Here is a 19305-nt window from a genome sequence, read left to right on the forward strand (position 1 = left end):
TGGAATAGAATTGAGAACCCAGAAATAAAACCACATAAATATGGACAGATAATTTTTGACAAAGAAGCTAAAAACATACAATGGAGCAAAGACAGCCTCTTCAATAAATGGTGCTGGGAGAATTGGATAGCCACGTGCAAAAGAATGAAACTGGACTGCTATTTGTCACCATGTACCAAAGTTAATTCAAAATGGATCAAAGACTTAAGCATAAGACCTGACACAATAAACTGCATAGAAGAAAACATAGGTACTAAACTTATGGACCTTGGGTCAAAGAGCATTTTATGAACTTGACTCCAAAGGCAATGGAAGTAAAAGCTAAAATAAACGAATGGGACTATATGAAACTTAAAAGCTTCTGCACAGCAAAAGAAACCATTGACAAAATAAAGAGGCCACCAACTGAATGGGAGAAGATTTTTGCAAACAGTGCCTCCGATAAGGGGCTAGTATCCAGAATATACAAGGAACTCATGCAACTCAACAACAAAAAAACAAACAACCCAATTGAAAAATGGGCAGAGGACTTGAAGAGACATTTCTCCAAAGAGGACATACAAATGGCAAATAAACATATGAAAAAATGCTCAACATCACTAATCATCAGAGAAATGCAAATCAAAACCACAATGAGATATCACCTCACCCCAGTCAGAATGGCTATCATCAACAAGACAAATAGTAACAAATGTTGGAGAGGCTGTGGAGAAAAAGGAACCCTCATACACTGTTGGTGGGAATGCAGACTGGTGCAGCCGTTATGGAAGGCAGTGTGGAGGTTCCTCAAAGAATTACGAATAGAATTGCCGTATGACCCAGCAATCCCTCTCCTAGGTATCTACCCAAAAAATCTGAAAACATTTATCCATAAAGACACATGTGCTCCAACGTTCATTGCAGCTTTGTTTACGGTGGCCAAGACATGGAAACACCCAAAATGTCCTTCGATAGATGAATGGATAAAGAAGTTGTGGTACATATACACAATGGAATACTATTCGGCAGTGAGAAAAGATGATATAGGAACATTTGTGACAACATGGATGGATCTTGAGAGAGTAATGCTGAGCGAAACAAGTCAGACAGAAAAAGCAGAGAACCATGTGATTTCACTGATATGTGGTATATAAACCAAAAACAACAAAAGAACAAGACAAACAAATGAGAAACAGAAACTCATAGACACGGACAATAGTTTAGTGGTTGCCAGAGGGTAAGGGGGGTGGGGGGGGGAGGTGAGGGTAAGGGGGATCGAATATATGGTGATGGAAGAACTGACTCTGGGTGATGAACACACAATGGGATTTATAGATGATGTAATACAGAATTGTACACCTGAAATCTATGTAATTTTACTAACAATTGTCACCCCAATAAATTTAATAAAAAAAAACAAAAAAAAAAAAACAAAACTGTGTGCAGCCAAGCAAAGTACTTCTGTGGGTCACTATGCAGCCTATTGGGCCCAGGCTGAGGCCCTGCTTTACAGGGGTTTGAAGGAACTGCTAATATCTAAATATTTGTTGCGGTGAAGAAACATTCATCTGAATTTCAGCAATCCTTGCATGTCACTAGTTTCTAATTATTGTTGTTTTTTGTTGAATTCTTTTACCTTTAAACAATAGAATATGGAATAATCCTATTATAATATTTTGTTTATTCATGTACGAATCCAACATACAGATCCACTTGGAAAAGTGTATAATCACGCTCACAAGTAATTTTATTTCTGAATAGTGGCATTTGAGGGTCATTTGTTGCTTTCTTTCTTGTAGTTTTCTGTATGATATTTATCACTAGTAAAAATAAAGATTTTTGAGAACATAAAAAAAAAAAAAGAAAGAAATATATATTTGGTCATTCAGTTGACCAAAATATACTTCTGATATACATTTTGCCTTTGTCCACAGTTCCTGGTTCACAGCTCCCAAAACCCATAAAATTTCCTGAATGATGAGAGTAATGGGAGCTTCTTTTGTCATAGTATTTGGTTTCTTGTCTTCAGTTCCTGAAATTTACTTCAGTGCCATTAAGGTGAAATGGGTGTCTTGTTAATCATAACAAGCCCCTTTCCACCATAACTGGGTTTATGTTAATGAGGTGACTTTTGAAAGCATCTGAAGATGGTAGCTTGTTGCCAGGGGAACCAACCTGGTGATTAGAGAGTTGTAACTTTTAGTCCAACCACCCCACCTCCACCTCCTGGGAAAGGAGAGGGACTGAAGGTTGAATAAACTGCCAATCATGAATGATTTAATCAATCATGCCTATGTAATAAAGCCTCCGTAAAAACCCAAAAGGACAAGTTTTGGGAGCTTCCACGTTCATGAACACATGGAGATTCTGGGAGAGTGGAGCACTGAGAGAAAACATAGAAGCTCTACACCCTTTACCCATACCTTGCTATATATCTTCCTGTATCTCTTCCATCTGGCTGTTCCTGAGTTACAGCCTTTGATAATAAACCTGTAGTCTTGTAAGTAAAATGTTTCTCTAAGCTCAGTGAGCCACTAGCAAATTAATCAGACTTAAGGAGAGGTCATTGGAACTTCACATCTATAGCCAGTCGGTCAGAAGCACAGATGTAACCTGGACTTGAGACTGGCATCTGATGATCTGGAGCAGTCTTGTAGACTGAGCTCTTAAACTATGGGATCTGGTCCTGCCTCCAGGTAGGCAGTGTAAGAATTGAGTTGAATTTCAGGACACCTTGGTGGTGTCCAAGAATTGAATTTTAAGATAGATTTTTCTATTTCTGCAATATATATTTTGAGATTTTGATAGAAATTGCATTGGCTCTTATAGATTGCTTTTGGTGGTATTGACATCTTAAATATTAAAGATTCCAATTAATGAACGCAAGATGTGTTTCTATATAGTTAGGTCTTTTAAAATTTACCTCAGCAATGTTTTGTAGATTTCAGTGTCTACAAAAGTCTTTCAAGTCTTTGGCCTACTTAGTTAAGTATACACTTAATTATTTTATTCTTTTGATGCTATTAAGTGAAATGGCTTTCTTAATTTCTTTTTAGATCGTTCATTGTTATTGTATAGAAATGCAGCCCATTTTTGCATGTTGATTTTGAATCCTGCAACTTTGCTGGACTTGCTTATTAGAGCTAAGAAGATTTTCTTGTGGAAAAAAAATATTATGTCATCTGTGAGCACAGATAATCTTACTTCTTCCATTCCAATTTAGATGCCTTTTATTTCTTTTCCTTGCTTCATTGCTCTAGCTGAAACTTCCAATATGACATTGAACATATGGGGAATTTGGACATCCTTGTCTTGTTCTCTATCTTAAGGAAAAAGCTTTCAGTCTTTCACTATTGTACATGATATTTAGCTATGGGCTTTACATACATGGCCTTTATTGTGTTGAGGAAATTTCCTTCTATTCCTAGACTGTTAAGTGTTTTGATGAAAGGGTATTGAATTTTGTCAAGTGCTATTTCTACATGAGTTGAAATGATGATATGTTTTTTTCCCCCTCATTCTGTCAACATGATGTGTTATAATGATTGATTTTTGTATGTTGAACCATTCTTAAATTCCAGAAGGAAATCTCAATTGGCCACGGTGTATAACTCTTTAAATATGCTGCTGCATTTTGTTTCTTAGCATTTCATTTTGTGAATTTTACATCAATATTCATAAAGGCTATTTGACTGTAGTTTTATTTTCTTGTAGTGTCTTTGACTTTGGTACCAGGGTAATGCTGGCCTATTGGAATGTTAGAAAGTGTTAACCCCCTCCTCCATTTTTTGGAAGAATTTGAGAAGGCTTACTGTAATTCTACTTTTATTGCTTGTTATAATTCAATTGTGAAGCCATCTGGACCAGGGTTTTTCTTTGTTTTGAGGTTTTAATTACTTATTCAATCTCTTTACTAAATGTAGGTCTATTCATATTTTACGTTTTTTGGTGATTCAGTCTTTGTAGATTGTGTATTTGTGTAAATATGTACATTTCACCCAATTTGTTAGTGTACATAGTTAGTGTTCATAGCATTTCGTTATAATGCTTTTTATGTGCTATTGGTAAGGTTTCCATTTGCATTTCTGATTTTAGTAATTTGAATCTTCCTTTTTTAAGTTAATCTAGCTATAGGCTTGTCAAATTTGTTGATCTTTTCAATAACTAAGTTTTGGTTTCATAGATCTACTGTTCTTCCATTCTGTATGTATCTCCACACTAATGTTTATTATTTTCTTTAATCTACTGACTCTGTGTTAGTTTGCTATTCTTTTTCTAATTCCTAAAGGTGCATAGTTTAGTTGTTGCTTTGAGATCTTTCTTCTTTTTAAATGTAAGCAATGAGAACTATAGCACTACTTTTGCTGCATGCCATATGCATTGGTACATTTTGTTTTAATTTTCATTTTTCTGAAGGTATTTTATAATTTCCTTTGTGATTACCTATTTGAACTGTTGGTTGTTGAAGAGTGTATCATTTAATTTTCACGCATTTGTGAAGTTTCCAACTTTCCTTCTGTTATTGATCTTTAATTTCATTCCAATAACAGCAAAAACAAGAACAAAATAGGAATACATTTAATCTACGAGGTGAAAGATCTGTACACTGAAAATGCTCCTTGACATTGGTCTCGGCAACAACTTTTTTGGATATGACACCAAAATCACAAGGAAAAAAAGCAAAAATAAACAAGTAGGACTACATCAAACCGAAAAACTTCTGCACAGCAAAGGAAACAATTTACTAAATGAAAAGGCACCCTACAGAATGGGAGAAAATATTTGCAAACCATATATCTGAAACAGGTTTAATATCCAAAATGTATAAGGATATCAAACAATTGAATAGTAAAAATAATAATAATCCAATTAAAAATGGGCTAAGGACCTGAATAGACAGTTTTGCACAAAAGAGATACAAATGGCCAATAGGTCCATGAAAACAGTCTTAGCATCACTAATCATCAGGGAAATGCAAATCAAAACCATAATGAGATATCACTTCACACCTTTTAGAATGGCTATTAGCAAAAGACAAGAGATAATGTCTAGGTGAGGTTGTAGAAAAAAGGGAACCCTTGTGCTTTGTTGGTGGGAATGTAAATTGGTATAGCTGCTATGGAAAACAGTATATATACATAGACATATACACACAATAGAATATTACTTGGCCATGAGAAAGAAGGAAATCCTGCCATTTGTAACAGCATGGATGGACTTTGAGGGCATATGTTAGTGAAATAAGACAGAATAATAAACACTATATGATCTCACTTCTATGTGGAATTTAAAAAGTCAGACTCATGGTAAGAGTGAGTAGATTGGTGGTTGCTAGTGCTCAGGGTTGGGGGAAATGGAGAGATATCAATCAAAGGGTACAAACTCCCAATTATAATATTAATAAGTCCTGGGAATCTAATGTACTACATAATGACTATTGCTAACAATGCTGTATTATATACTTGAAAGTTGCTAACAGAGTATATCTTAAATGTTCTCACCACAAAAATGAAATGGTGATAGAGGTGTTATTAACTACCCCCACTGTGGTAATCATTTCACAATATATGTGTATCAAGTCATCACAGTTTGCACCTTAAACTTAAGCAATACATATATCAATTACATATGTATCAATAAAGCTGGAGGGAAAAGAACTCTTCTCCAAACCCAAGGTCATGTAGATTTTGTCTTACATTGTCCTCTTTAAGTTTTATACTTTCATGTTTACATTTAACTCTATGCTCCATATTGAGTTCATTGTTGTGAAATGTATATCATGTTTTTACACATAGTTGTCCCTCTGTTGAAAAGAATGGCCTTTCTCCAATGAACTGTTTTTCCACTTTTGTCAAAGATCAATTTTCCATATTGTGTATGTATATTTCTGGGCTCTCTAATGTATTCCATTGAACTATTTGTCTATTATTTCACCAATACCACACTGTCTTATTCACTATAGCTCTGTAGTAAGTCTTGATGTCAGGTAGTATCAGTCTCATCAGTCTCCAGCTTTATTCTTGTCTTTCAATATTATATTGGCTATGTATTGTATTGGCTTTTTTTTTTTTTTTTTTTTTTTTTTTTTGCCTTTCCATATAAACTTTTGAGTAATTTTTTTCAATATCCACAGCTCATTGACTTCATTCTAGTTGCAGAGGACGCAGCTCGCTGGCCCATGTGGGAATCGAACCAGCAGCCCCGTTGCCCAGAACTTGCACTCTAACCAACTGAGCCACCCGTCCGCTCCTCTTTCATTTCTTTTAACTCTCAAGTCTCTCTTTTCTTCCATCTATGTCATTTCAGATTTATATCTTCGATGTCACTGATTCTTTCCTCCATCTGGTCAGCTCTATACCTAAGCTGGCTAGGTATCTTTAATTATTTTTATTGAGTTTTTAATCGCCAGAAATTCTATTTGGTTCAGTTTTAAAATTTCAATCTCTTTGGTAAAGTGTTGATTTTGTTCTTTGATTGTTTTTCTGAGTTCATTAAACTGTCTGTGTTTTCTTGTATCTCGTTGAGTTTTTTAAGAACTGCAATCTTGAGTTCTCTGTTATTTAAGTCACACATTTCCATGTCTTTAGGTACATTTTCTGGAGACTTTTCATTTTCTTTCTGAGCTGACTTGTTACTTTGGTTATTCATGGCAATTAGTGAATTATTATTTCTCTTCCTAAGCATCTACAGGAGTGGGTTCTGCAACAGGTTGATAGGAAGAGGTCTTTCGTTTGCTTTCCAGTAGGTATTGGTAGAATGTTTTATTTTCTCTCCAACTGCAGGCTTTTATTCTCTCACATGCTGTAGTGTTATATTTTCTCTGCACTGTTCCAGCTTCTCACACAATGAGGGGATTCCCTCAAAGGTGTTCTTCTCTTCTGTGAGCAGGTCACCTAGGTCTCAGGGAACACCTCCATGGGGGGTATGTGGAGAGCTTCTGAAGTTCTGAAGCTCTTCCTGAACCATATTCAGGCCTGTGTGTTTCAGCAGCGGTTTACCCCTGCAAGGATCTTCCCAGATAGGTGGGGTTGGGGGTTGGGTGTGTTGTGAGAGGTGGCTGTGAGCAATGGTGGCGACGACCAGCACAGTCTGTTCTGCACCCACGGCTCCCTTCCCTTTGCCAGAACTAGTTGGGCTGCTAGTCCATGGCTATGGGCTGCAGTTCTCAGAACTGCAAATATTCTGTTCTTTTGATCTGACACTGCTTCGTTCTGCTTCTAGCACTGGGCAGGGGCGAATGGGGCAAGCTGTGTGAAGGTGAGAGTGGTTGGCTAGGCTCCTTGCCTAAGTCTTCCATCTTCTGCTTGGCAGTGAGGGCTTAAACCTCTGTTTTCACCCTTCTTCCCTGAGTCTTTGCTCCGAGGTCTCTGCCATGAGCATTGGGTTCAGCCATATTATATGCTGATCCCTCAGTTGGGACTGTGGACCATAAGGGCAATGCTAGCAGTTGCAATTCTTTTCTCTCCAGCAACTGCAGTAGCTCCTGAATTCAGGGAGCTCAGAGCTCCAAGCTCCCATCTGTGTCCTGTGTCCATGTGCAAGCCGTGTCTCTGCACTTCCCCCTTTCCTCCTCCCCCGCTTGCCCAATTTGCCCACCTTTAGATGATTTCAGTTGTGTGTCTCTTAGTCTTGCCTGTGTGCTGCATAGGGAGTCCTTTGTGGAATTATAGTTGTTCAATTTGTTGTAAATTCCAGGGGAGATTTCAAGAGGCTCACCTCACGTCACCATTTCTAGGACGTCATCACATTGTTCCCTTTCTTATATGAGGAAACAGTCCTTGGGATTCTCAAATCTTGGCACTTTAGGTTTTTAAACTAAATCATGATCTGAAACCACTCATTGTACCAGAATCAAAAAGAATCCACTAGCATTTCATCTTTGATCTGGAGGTTAGGATGGATGACATGAATGATATGTCTTAAATATTTTTTCCTTTAACCTAGTATCTGACAGCCCTTTCCTTTTTATTTACCTATGTTTGATTAGGTAAACATTCCTGTGGTTCTCATTTTAAAAGTTTGAAAGATCGTCTCCTTCCCGCTCTTTTTCCCAGTCACCTTACTTCCCTGGAATCAACGAATGTATCAGTTTTAGTATCCTTCCAGCGATTCTCACCTTTTCACACAAATGTTACCCTAGCGTATTTATTGCTTTGTACCATTATTTTTTACTTAGAAATATGCCTTTGTGATTTTACCATATCAGTTCATGAACATATTACTAATTTCTAAAAAAAAAGAAAAAAGAAAAAAATAAATAAACCCCACCAGGTCTGTTTTGGGCAAATCAATGCATGATGGGGTCTTCTACAAAGAATGACTGGGCAAACTTGGGAGATGTGTATGGCAAGTGGCCTACAGCTAAGCTGCTCCTAATCCCTGCCACAGTTCCACACTGCCAAAAGTCACGAGAGCTTGGATGAGACTGCAAGACAAGACTTGAAACTCAGAGCAGAGGAAGAGGAACCAGGATGGGGCCCTACCTGGTGCCTGACACTTGGCAGTGGGGTGACAGACAGCGAGGATTGTATGACCCCCGGTGTGGGTCCTGACAGGGAAAGGTCCTCTTTCTTGGACAACTGGGGGGACCGCAAAATGGCAACAACGTGTGTTAGCATTTCGAATGAGGAAAAAGCAGTGTGGCAGCAAGAATGAATCTGGGCGCAGAGCAGTGGATTCTCTCCCAAAGTTAGAGGTCTAGGTCTGCCTTTAGGAGGGGCCAGTGGTGAGGCCTCCATGGCAGTCCTCTCCCCATTTTTTCTCCTCCCTGGCCCCCTGAACAATGAAATAACTGGGGCTGGGGGGCACCTCAGGGTCGGTCTGGCCTTAAATGGCTTCGTCCCTGCTAGCAGCATTCTCCCAGCCCCTCTCCCATCAACATCCATGGAGGTGGGCAGAACCCCGCACTCTGAGTGTTCTCACACACCTAGGGGCGGTTTGTATCCACTAGCAGCTGCTTCTAGCATGGCTGCTCACCACCTGCAGGTCATGCATCCGCCACCCCCGCCTGCTAGTCCCATAGATTGTAGGGCCAGAAACATTGTGTGTGTGTGTGTGTGTGTGTGTGGTCGCCCCGCAGGAGGCTGCGGAGGTCCACAAAGGCGAGCTGGAGTTAACCCGACCCTCCGGCTGGGCTCCTGCCGGCCCTGCCCCCTCCAGGTCGGAATTGCAAGTTGCCAGGGAGGGGAGGGGGCGTCAAGCCCATTCCTGCGATTTCCCTCCACCCCGCTGTCCCGACACCCTCAGGGCCAGCGGATGGTGCATCATGGAGCGCAGCCCCTGCAGGGTTTGGTGCAGCGGCGCGGGGGTGCGGGACCCTCTTTGCAATTTATTGCGCAAAGTAAGACCGTGGGAATCGGAGTGAGGAGGTCAGAGAGGAGCGGAGGCCGACCACCCGGGCCCTGAGCCTGGAAAGGCAAGTGGGGGTGCCCTGGGGACGGGGGTGTGTGGTCCCCCACTCAATCAGCTTACAACCCTCGCCAAGCCCCTGGCAGCCTGGCGAGGAGGCGGAGGCGGCGACCCAGTCGGAGCCGGTCCATGAGAGAGGTATATAGCGCCGGGTGATCCCTGACAGGAGACTAGCGAGGACGGGAGGGACCCTTGCGCTGAGGCTGTGGTGACGACGGGCGTGGGCCGTATTCAGGGCCCAGGTGTTGCCTGAGAGGCTCCCTGGGCTCCTGGGGAAGCGATACACGCCGGCTTCTCCCCAACCAGCTTTCGCGAAGATGGCTGTGGGGGAGGCTGGTGCAGGGAAAAATGACGGAGCCCGGACCTGAGCTGGGGGGCGCCGGGGCGAAGACGGTTACTCCGGACCCTGATTCTGGAAAAAGCCTGTTGGGCCCTGTGTCCTGGGGGCTGTCCCTTCCCACAGGCGCTTCGTTGATGCTAAAGTCTCTCCTGTGTGCGCGGTAGGTTGGCGATTTCAGGCAGCGGGGTGCATCTGCCAAGGAGCAGCTTGACAAAAAGTTGGAGCGGGAAAATAGCCTGGATTTCTGGAGGTGTGTGGGGGTGGGGGGTGGGCAGCTGCCATTGACTGGAGACCCGAATTGGGGGATGACTGAGACCGTAGCAGGCCAGGCATCCAGGAATAAATCCTAAAATTTCCCTCTGTACTTGTATGCACTTTCCTCACATTCCTTGATCACTTCCCCCAATTTGGAGTCATAAAAAGATGGGTTTTGGATGGGGAGGTGAGAAGGTTGTCATAATTTAAAGTTCCACGGTATAAACGGTTTTCTAGAATATGCTGGGTGATTTCCCCAATTTATGTTGTGCAGCATCTTCTGAATTGGGGTAAGGAGCAATCGAGAGTGTTTTGTGAAGAGGAGGAGTTGATATCCAGAAACCTAAACAAAGAGCCTAAATGTTAAGAGACAGATAGTATGGATCCTTGTATTCTTGGTTTTAGTCTGTCTACCAAGTGCTCAGTTGTTACCATGGTCTTCTGACAGTCTTCTTTTTGTCTGTTTGTTCCTAGGCTTACTTTAAGGCTGGTCACTTCTGCAAGGAAGGAAAGTTGAAAGAGACTGGCTCAATTCTCTGGAGGTTGGTGTGAAGGGGGAAATGCAGGGGATAACAACAGAGTAAGATCATGGCAGGTCTTTGATCCACCTCTCCTGCTCTCTGCCAGATTTGCACACTGCCCCAGCATCCCTTGTCCATTTCCTGCAGGAGATATTAGGAATATTGGGGTAGGTGTGGATTGGGCTGTGAATAGGAGGAGAAGACCTGAGATCAGGGACCAGGAGACAGGAAACATTAGACAAATTGGACTCTTAAACAGAAAGAGAGATATTTGCATCAGGGGTCAGGGTGTCTGCCTGTCAACCAAGCACTCAGACTCCATTTTCTCCTGTATATTTGTTTGTCCATGGGACAGCCTGCTGTCTGTTCTAGGGCGTAATTGGTACCCCTGGAACGAAGCACAGAGTGGGAAATTACACCATATCAGAGAAGGTTGGTATGAGATGGGTAAAACTTCGGGTCAGATAGTGGAGACCAATGCAGTCACAACAGTAATTAGGGCCTAGTCTCAGGACTCCTCAGCCTCTCTCGTTGCCAACATACTTTCCCACCAATCTCACACCTGTTTGGTGGCAGGCCAAATAGTGTGGCAGTTGTGGGCAAAATGAGTGTGACAGACTTTCTAATGGCCCAACAGCTCCACCAGGAATTCAAGGTCCAGTCTCTGTGTGAGTCTCTACATGGAGTGACACAGTTCAAAGAGGCTCAAAGCCCCATGTCCTTCTCTCTCCCTAGATCCACCTCTAGTTGCCTCTCTGGTGGTGCTGGAATTGCTGCTGACCACCACCTTCAACAGGTCTGCACCCACTTGGGAACCATTCATCCTCCCCCTGCTTGGTTGTGCCTCTTTGGCACTCTGTCTGTGATATTGGCTGAGGCTGGTCTTGGGAAGAAGGCTGCTTGACAGCTGGACTGGTGATTGACTCTCTTCCAATTGTATCGCCTGAATCACTGAAAGATCAGTGTGAAGATACAGAACTGTGACAGATCTGTGGTAGAGGCGGGGACTGTGTTACTGGTATGTAACTGCCTCTTCTCTGTAACTGGTATTATGACTGGAGCTGAGATTGAGCCTGGTGCCCAGGCCGAGCCTGAAAAGAAGGCTAGAGAAGAGGTTGGGGGTGGGGCTGAGAGAGAGAACGAAGTCCTGATGGTGGTCAGACCCAAGGTTAGGACCCAGGCCCAGGTAATGCCTGGGGCAAGGCCCAAAACTTCATCCAAGGCTATGAATGGCGCAAGACCCAAAACTGAGTCCAAGGCCATGAATGGGGCAAGGCCCAAAACTGAGTCTAAGGCTATGAATGGGGCAAGGCCCAAAACTGATTCCCATGCAATGCCTGAAGTGAGGCCCAATTTTGAAGCCATGGCAGTAGGTGGCACACGGCCCAAAACTGAGGCCATAGAAGTAGGTAGAGCACATGCTAAGACTGAGGCCAAGGCAATTCCTTGGGCAAGGTTCATGGATGAAGCCCATTCATGGGCCCAGACAGAGTTTGATGCTAAGGGAATGTTCAAGACAGAGGGAGTGTCTCAGAGCAATGTCATAGCCTGGCCACTGGTCAGTACTGAGTCTGGGTCAGTTGCTAAAACTAAGACCTTGTCTATGGATAGGGAACTGGTCAGTGTGGACACCAAATCCTTTCCTGGCACCAAGTTCAAGTCTATATCAGGACTTCAGCCTTTGTTTAAGTCAGATGAAGAGACCAATACAGGGTCCTGGGGTTGGCCCAGGCCTACAGCCAAACAAGAGGCCTCCCACAATTGTGATTTCAGATGGGTAGGGGGGTCCTCTCTCAGTTCCTCATTTTGGAGTGGAGAAGAGGTCAGTACAAGGTTTCATCCTAGGGATAAGGTAAAGGCTGGGACTAGGTCCAAGCATATGGCTGACGGAGAGGCCATGTCTAGGACCAAAAGCAATCAGGAACTCTATGTTATGTCCAGTTCTGGTTCTGAGGATGACTCTATCAAGATATCCTGGTTCTGGGACAGAGAACAGACCAATATCAGGTCCAGGCCCAGTGAAGAGACCAATAGAAGGTCCAGGTTTAGGTCCAAGAAAGAAGTCTCTGAGCTCTGCCCTAGATATGAATGTGAGGACAAAGTGAAGTCCTGCTCTGTGGCTGGAGAGGAGGCCAAATCCAGGTCCAATCCCAGAGCCAGGAAAGGGGTCAATGTTAGGGCCAGACACAGGGCCAAGCAACAAGCTTCCATTGATTTCTTGTTTGGGTCTATAGATGAAGTAAAAGAGTCCTGGTTCTGGCCTGGAGGAAAGGCTAATAATTTATTTAGTCCCAACTTCAAGAAAGAATCCAGGGCCAGAGCAATGGCAAAGGAAGAGGCCAATGTAAGGGCCAAGCAAGAAGCCAGATCGGAGGAGGAATTCCTCCATGGGACTTCGTTTGGGGTTTCAGAACAGTCTAGCATAGTGGGTGGGGCCAGTGTCAAGTCCAGTTCTCAAGTGGAGGATGAGTCCATTGTTGGCAGTTGGTTCTGGACTCAAGAAGAAGCCAATATGGGGACTGAGGCCAGCAGTAAATCCAGACCAAGGACTGAGGTGGAGCCTATTGGTAATTCCATGCTTGAGAATGGGGAAAAAACCCCTATGAAAACTGGGGCTGAAGCCACTTCCAAATCTATGCTAGCAGATGATAAAGAAAAAGTCACTGCCAGTTCCTGCTTCTGGGCTGGAGAAGAAACCAACCCAGAGGCTGAGGAAGAGATCATTTTGGGATCTTGGTTTTCGGTTGATGATAAGCCCAGTGTGGAAGCTGGTGTTGGAGCCACCTGTGAGTCCAGGCCAAAGTCTGAGGAAGAAGAGGTCATTAGTCCCTGGTTCTGGGCTAGAGAAAAAGTCAATACAGAGGCTGAATTTGGAGAAGATGCCAGGCCAGGAGCTGAAGGAAAGACAATATTTGGGTCCTGGTTTTGCACTGGGAACCAGGCCCAGATGGATTCTGGGGCTAAAGTCAATCGTGGCACCATGCCAGGGGCTGAGGAAGAGGAGCCCATTATTGGGTCATGGTTCTGGGCTGGAGTAGAAGCTTGTGTGGGGGCTGAAGTCAGCAACAAGTCTAGCCTGGAGGACAAGGAAGAGGGTATTATATCATCATGTTTGGGGACCACAGAAGAGATCAGTATGAAATATCGGACTGGTACCAGATGCAAATTTATGGCAGGGGCTGAAGAGATCAATAATGAGTATTGCTTCTGGGCAGAAGAAAATCCCTGTGTGTATCCTAACAATGGAGGCAGCTGGATGTCTACGCCAGAGGAGGAACAGGATGCTGTTGGTTCATGGTTCTGGTCCAGAAAATATTCTAGGCCAGAGACCGCTAAAAGGCCTTGGTTATGGGCTGCAGAAGAGGGCAACATAGCTGATGTGACTGGAGAAGAGGCCAACCCACTGAGCAAGGAGGAGACCATGATCATGTCCTGGTTCTGGAAAGGAGATGAAGCCATTATAGAGGCTACAGACAGAGCAGAATCCAGGCCACACACTGAGGAGGAAGATATTATTGGTTCTTGGTTCTGGGGTGGGGAAGAGGACAAGCTTGAGACAGCAGCTGAGGCTAGAGAAGAAGACAGGGTGGCAGTTGAGGAGGTATCTATTGTTGGGTCTTGGTTCTGGGCTAGGGAAGAGGCCATTAGGAAGGAGACTGCTTTTTGCAGCAAATCAGGTCCAGAAGCTGAAGAGGAGGAAGTCATTGTTGGGTCCTGGTTCTGGGCTGAAGAAGATGCCGGTCTGGAGACTGGAGCTCAATTTGAGACCAAGCTTTGGACTGAGGAGGAGGAAATCATGATTGGATCCTGGTTCTGGGCTGGAGAAGACAGTATAGAGGCTGGACCTCAGGCAATAGAAGAGAGCAGGTCAAGGACTGAAGAGGAAACCATTTTTGGATCCTGGTTCTGGGCTGCAAAGGAAGTCAGTGTAGAAACAGAGACTGGAAGAGTGGCCACATGTGAATCCAGGGCAGAAAATGAGGAAGGAGCAGCTGTTGGGTCCTGGTTTCGAACTCAAGGTGAAGCCAATAACAGGACTGGCAATAGAACCAACTGTGAGTCCAGGACAGCAGCTGAGGTTGATGAGGCCATAGTGGGGTCCTGGTTCTGGGAAGGAGATGAGGCCCATTTTGAATCAAATCCTAGCCCTGTGTTCAGGGCCATTTGCAGGTCCAGGTGTTCAACTGAGCAGGAACCTGATACTTCATGCAGGCCCCAGAACTGGGAGGAGGTCACTGTTGAGTTCAAGCCTGGTCCATGGGGTAGGGTTGGCTTCCCATCCCCAAACTCCTTTGAATTAACAAAAGAAGCAGCATTTTTATTCTTTGAAATGTTCAGAGTAAAGCCCAAGCACGTGGAACTGAGCCTAGAAGGGGAAGAGCAGGAATCTCTGCTTCAGCTTGAGCAGCCTGATCCTGAGTTCCCATTTCAGTATGAACCATCCTATAGGTCAGTCAGGAGAATTCGGGAGCATCTTAGGACCAGGGAGACTGCAGAGCCTGAGAGTTGGTCCTGCAGCTGCATCCAATGTGAATTTAAAATTGGTTCTGGAGAGTTTGAAGAACTCCTTCTGTTAATGGACAAAGTCCGAGATCCACTTATTCAGGAAATATCTAAAATCGCAATGGGTATGAGAAGTGCTTCTCAATTTACCCGAGATTTCATTCGGGATTCGGGTGTAGTCTCACTTATTGAAACCTTGCTCAATTATCCCTCCTCCCGAGTTAGGACACAGTTTTTGGAAAATATGATTTGCATGGCTCCACCATATCCAAATCTAAACATGATTCAGACATATGTATGTCAAATGTGTGAGGAAACCCTTGCACAAATCGTGGATTCCCCCGAGCAGCTGCTTGGATTAAAGTTGCTTAGATACCTCACTACAACTACTGACTATCACACACTAGTTGCCAAGTATATATCCGGGTTTCTCACTCTATTAGCCACGGGCAATACCAAAACAAGGTTTCATGTTCTGAAAATGCTACTAAAGTTGTCTGAAAATTCTATGATGACAAAAGAACTACTCAGTGCTGAAGCAGTTATGGGCCTTTTTGAAAGGAAAGAGTCAAATGACAATTTTCAAGTTGTTCTAGCAGTGTTTGAGAATATTGGTAACAATATCAAAAAAGAGGCCTGGTTCACTGACGATGATTTCAGTCTTGAGCCACTTATTTCTGTATTCCATGAAGTTGAGGAATTGGGTAAGGAACTGCAAGGAAAAATAGATGATCAAAACTACCCTGAGGCAGTCTAAGAAAATTAGTAGCATTAATTACTTGCCTCTCATTGTCCTTATGTTCCTGAGTTACAACCCTTGAATGATGCTGTGAATTTCACAGTTGGTTCTTTTATAATGTACATTTTTAATGCTCATACTAACTTTGCCCAACTCTGTATGATCTGGATCATTTTTCTGACACCAAATGAAAATTTGAACTGAAAACACATTTGTTGATATTTGTATGTTGACCAAATTGTGATTTGTTTCTTAAAGCTTATGGTGAACTGAGCCCTCATAAGTAAGTTACCCTTCTAGTTGTTGTTTTAGTATATCGAATGTCTATTTGAGTCTTGTTTGTGTTTTCAATAAAGTTCTGTGTTGAAGTTGGCAGAAATCACCCTTCTACAGAAGTTAAAATCTAGATGCAAAAATAACATATGAACACACAGATAATTAATATATGAATAATATACTCCTTTAAAAAGCTTATTCTCATAGCTTTAAACACAAAGGTTACCATGGGCTGCTACTCAGGGCATGTTCAGAGAAAAAGGACCCAATTAAGTTGGGCTCTGAAATGTAGGAAAGCAGTTGGGTGGTATGGAGAAAAGTATGGAGTTGGATAAAGTGTTCCTATGGTAGTGAGGTATCTCATCTGTGTGGAGTGGCTGGGAGGAGTGGCACTAAGGGATATAGAGGATGAGGTAAGTTTTGAAGAGCTGAAAAATTACATTTTGCTGCTCCGAGTACGGGTATTTCTTTGATGCTGCCTAAAAGTTACAAGAATAAGACAGGAAAGCACACAAATTTAACTGAGGAAGACCATTTCTTCATGGTGGTACCCATGGAAAGTGTTGAGGTAATACCATACAGCCCCTAAAAGTCATGATGTGTAAGATTTTTAATTGACTAAGAAAAGCTCTGATGTCTTCTATAGTTGGTGAAATAGAAAGACTGGTACACATGGAAAGCATGATCCCATTATAAAAATAAATGTGCATAAATGGACTGAATTTGTGCAAATTTATATTTAACTATGGAAAATTCTGCAACAATATAAAACATGTCAAAAGAATGAAGAAGTGTGAGAGACTACAACTTTGAAGGACTGGCTTCCTAAATAAAATACATAATTTTTTAAAGGAAATAAACTAAAATTTCCAAAGTTTCTGAATTTATGCTACACATTTTACACATTTGCAAAAGGAGTGATGTATCTTCAGACAGGAAGAAAAGTCAGGGATAAAGTTGGTTTGGGAGGGTGGGAGTCCAGGCTAAGGGGACATACAGTTTTGTTTTTAGGAGAAGAACCAAACATGAGAACCCTGTTATTTTTGGTTTGTCTCAGGATGCAGAGTGCTTTTTTTCCTACCCAATTCTCATATGGGTTAATAGCAGTAGGGCATATTGTCAGTTTTGCTGTTAATTTTGAAAAGGTAAAATCATGACTCGAATATGCAAAAGATTTTTCAACACAATAAAAAACCAATAAGATTATGAAAGTGGTTGAAGGAGATGTGGTATGCATACAACATACTCAATATAATCATAATAATAACAATGTTAAATGTCATACATATATAGAAAATTAACAAATGTTAGGAAAACATTGCTGGGTTAAATACAAAACTGGTTAATATCTTAAGGGCAATCAATTGTAACCACTGATGTTATGTGTTCTACTGGACATAAGTATCTATCGGACAAAACATCTACACAAGTGAACACCAGCTTCCCAGGATAGAAAATGTGCTGGATCTGTAGAAAGTGAAGCAGAGCACTGAACTGAAATAATATCCAGCAACCTGTGCTGTGTTTACCCAAGTTTTGTGTAACTTTTCTGGCAGTGCAGCATGCTTTTTTCTCCCTTTCTAGTATGCGAGATTTGTGGAACTAGGGCAAAGGAGCAGTTTTGCCTCCCTTCACAAACCACAAGTGTTAACAGGCATCATCCCGCTGCTGGAAATTGGCGTTTCAGCGTTTATTTTGCCTATCAGGGTTTCTGAGGACAGATGGATCCTGTGTGTGTTTTCACATGTCGCCCCGAGTTTTAGACAGAACATTCAAAGTCAGATGGTCTCCAAAGCCGTCATCGAATGCTCCCCCGCCAGCGCCGGGCTCCGACAGGGCAAAGGCCAGGCCTCGGGCTGGAAGCGCGGGCTCCCTACGCCGCCTTCCTCAGCTGCCGGTCTTCGCCACGGTCAGGAGCCGCAGGTTCCGCTCGCGAGCAGCTCAACCTCCCAAGCAGAAGCGTCTGTCCCGGGGCTGCAGCTGCTGCAGACGGGCTGCCCGCGCGGTCACGTGGGCCGGCGGCGGGTCACGTGACCGCGCCCTCCGTGGGGCGGGCCTCGAGGTGTGTCCCACGCAAAAGAGACGGGAAGGACGTCCGCGTGACGACTGGCCGACGGCCGCGGGAGGATGCTAGGGGGGGTGCGTGGGGCGGGGGTCTGTGTCGCCGCGCGCACTAGCCTGGAAACGACTCTCTCGAGCGGCCAGAGCTGCAGCCTTTCTTGGTAGAGGACACAGCCCCGCGGCCGGTCGCGAGCGTCTTAGCAGGGTCTGTCTGTTGTCCCCGAGCTCAAGGGGCAGGAAGTCACCCTGCCTCGGGAGGGAGGCACACGCGGAGAGAAGCGGCGATCGCTCGCTGGCGGCCCAGGTGGGTGCCAGGCCCCGAAATGGCACCCGCGGGACGTGGTGGCTGAGACTAGATCCGGGTGAAGTAAGTGCCTCGGACCCTCCCGCCCCCTCCTGCCTTCTGAACGCCCCCCCCCCGACCCCGACCCCGCTCCCCGCTCCCCGCTCCCCGCTCCCCGCCCAGCGGTCTTTCGGGCTGCGTTTCTGGGTGTGGGTGGGGGAGGTGGACGACACGTGGAGGCAGTGGGCTTCAGGGAAGCCCAGAGAGAGGGGGCGGTGAAGTGACCTTCGTGGACGCCCAGTTCGTGTAAACCACTGATGCCACTGGCTCTGGAAAAGCAGGTGTGACGATGGGGACCTCGCGCAACACCCCTGTCCTCCCAGCTGTTCGCCACTCGCTCTCTACGCGGTCTGTCTGTTCCTGACGATGGGGGTGGCTGAGACCGGCTCGGAATTGGGGTAGGCTGGGGGCGACGGAGGGGAGAGTAGCCTGCCCTATGCTCCCAGGCTCCAGCTGCTTGGAGATGCGGCAGAGGAACGAACCCAAATCTGGGCAGCTCTAGGGAAGAGGGAGGCGGACAGACTCAGGAGGAGGGAACCTAGATGCGGTGGGCCCTTCACAGGATTTCTCACTGGGATACTGCCAGGCTTCTCAACCCCCAAGAGATATCATTCCAGACAGCAGCAGCCTGGGGGTCTGGCCTGGATGTGAGTTTCTGAAAGGGCCCAGTCCCATTGTGGCGTCACCAGCTCCCTCCAATCTAGGGTCACTGCTTTATCTACTCCATCTGAGAGACTCTTTTTCTATTCAGTCTTTGGACTCAGAGGAGGGTTTTTCTGGGAACCACATACAGAAACTGCCTTATAAGTGGTCTCACAAGTTCCCCTGTGTGGACCCTTTGCTCTTTTCCTTGTTTTTATATTCTGGCCAATGCTTTAGA

The 19305-nt window shown here is 44.3% G+C and overlaps 3 protein-coding genes across 10 annotated transcripts in view; all 3 read left to right on the top strand.

The window, feature by feature from the left end:
- The window catches only part of ARMCX5 (armadillo repeat containing X-linked 5), an 85848-nt gene that overhangs the window by 43467 nt on the left and 23076 nt on the right, over nt 1-19305 (top strand). For 2 of the 5 annotated variants that reach the window (XM_088795186.1, XM_088795187.1), the window contains exons 5-6: nt 10457-10524; nt 11239-11521. The exons of 2 other annotated variants lie outside the window; for them this stretch is intronic. The gene's annotated coding sequence lies outside the window, so the exon portion shown is untranslated. The remainder of the gene's footprint in view (nt 1-10456; nt 10525-11238; nt 11522-19305) is intronic. One more of the 5 variants, XM_088795190.1, reaches the window with a different exon arrangement.
- The window catches only part of LOC109439631 (G protein-coupled receptor-associated sorting protein 2), a 141041-nt gene that overhangs the window by 37570 nt on the left and 84166 nt on the right, over nt 1-19305 (top strand). For 3 of the 4 annotated variants that reach the window (XM_088795095.1, XM_088795101.1, XM_088795104.1), the window contains exon 1: nt 18127-18449. The gene's annotated coding sequence lies outside the window, so the exon portion shown is untranslated. Of the gene's footprint in view, nt 1-10456; nt 10525-18126; nt 18450-19305 lie in introns of those variants that run through there. The other variant, XM_088795103.1, reaches the window with a different exon arrangement.
- GPRASP1 (G protein-coupled receptor associated sorting protein 1) lies at nt 11528-16124 on the top strand. The gene has a single exon (XM_088795092.1). It carries the CDS (start codon nt 11555-11557, stop codon nt 15761-15763), a length of 4209 nt encoding a protein of 1402 aa, XP_088651218.1. The 5' UTR covers nt 11528-11554; the 3' UTR covers nt 15764-16124.

The sequence above is a fragment of the Rhinolophus sinicus genome, chromosome 18 (genome assembly GCF_057876585.1).
Source record: "Rhinolophus sinicus isolate RSI-liver-muscle chromosome 18, RSI-T2T, whole genome shotgun sequence".
Lineage (NCBI taxonomy): Eukaryota > Metazoa > Chordata > Mammalia > Chiroptera > Rhinolophidae > Rhinolophus > Rhinolophus sinicus.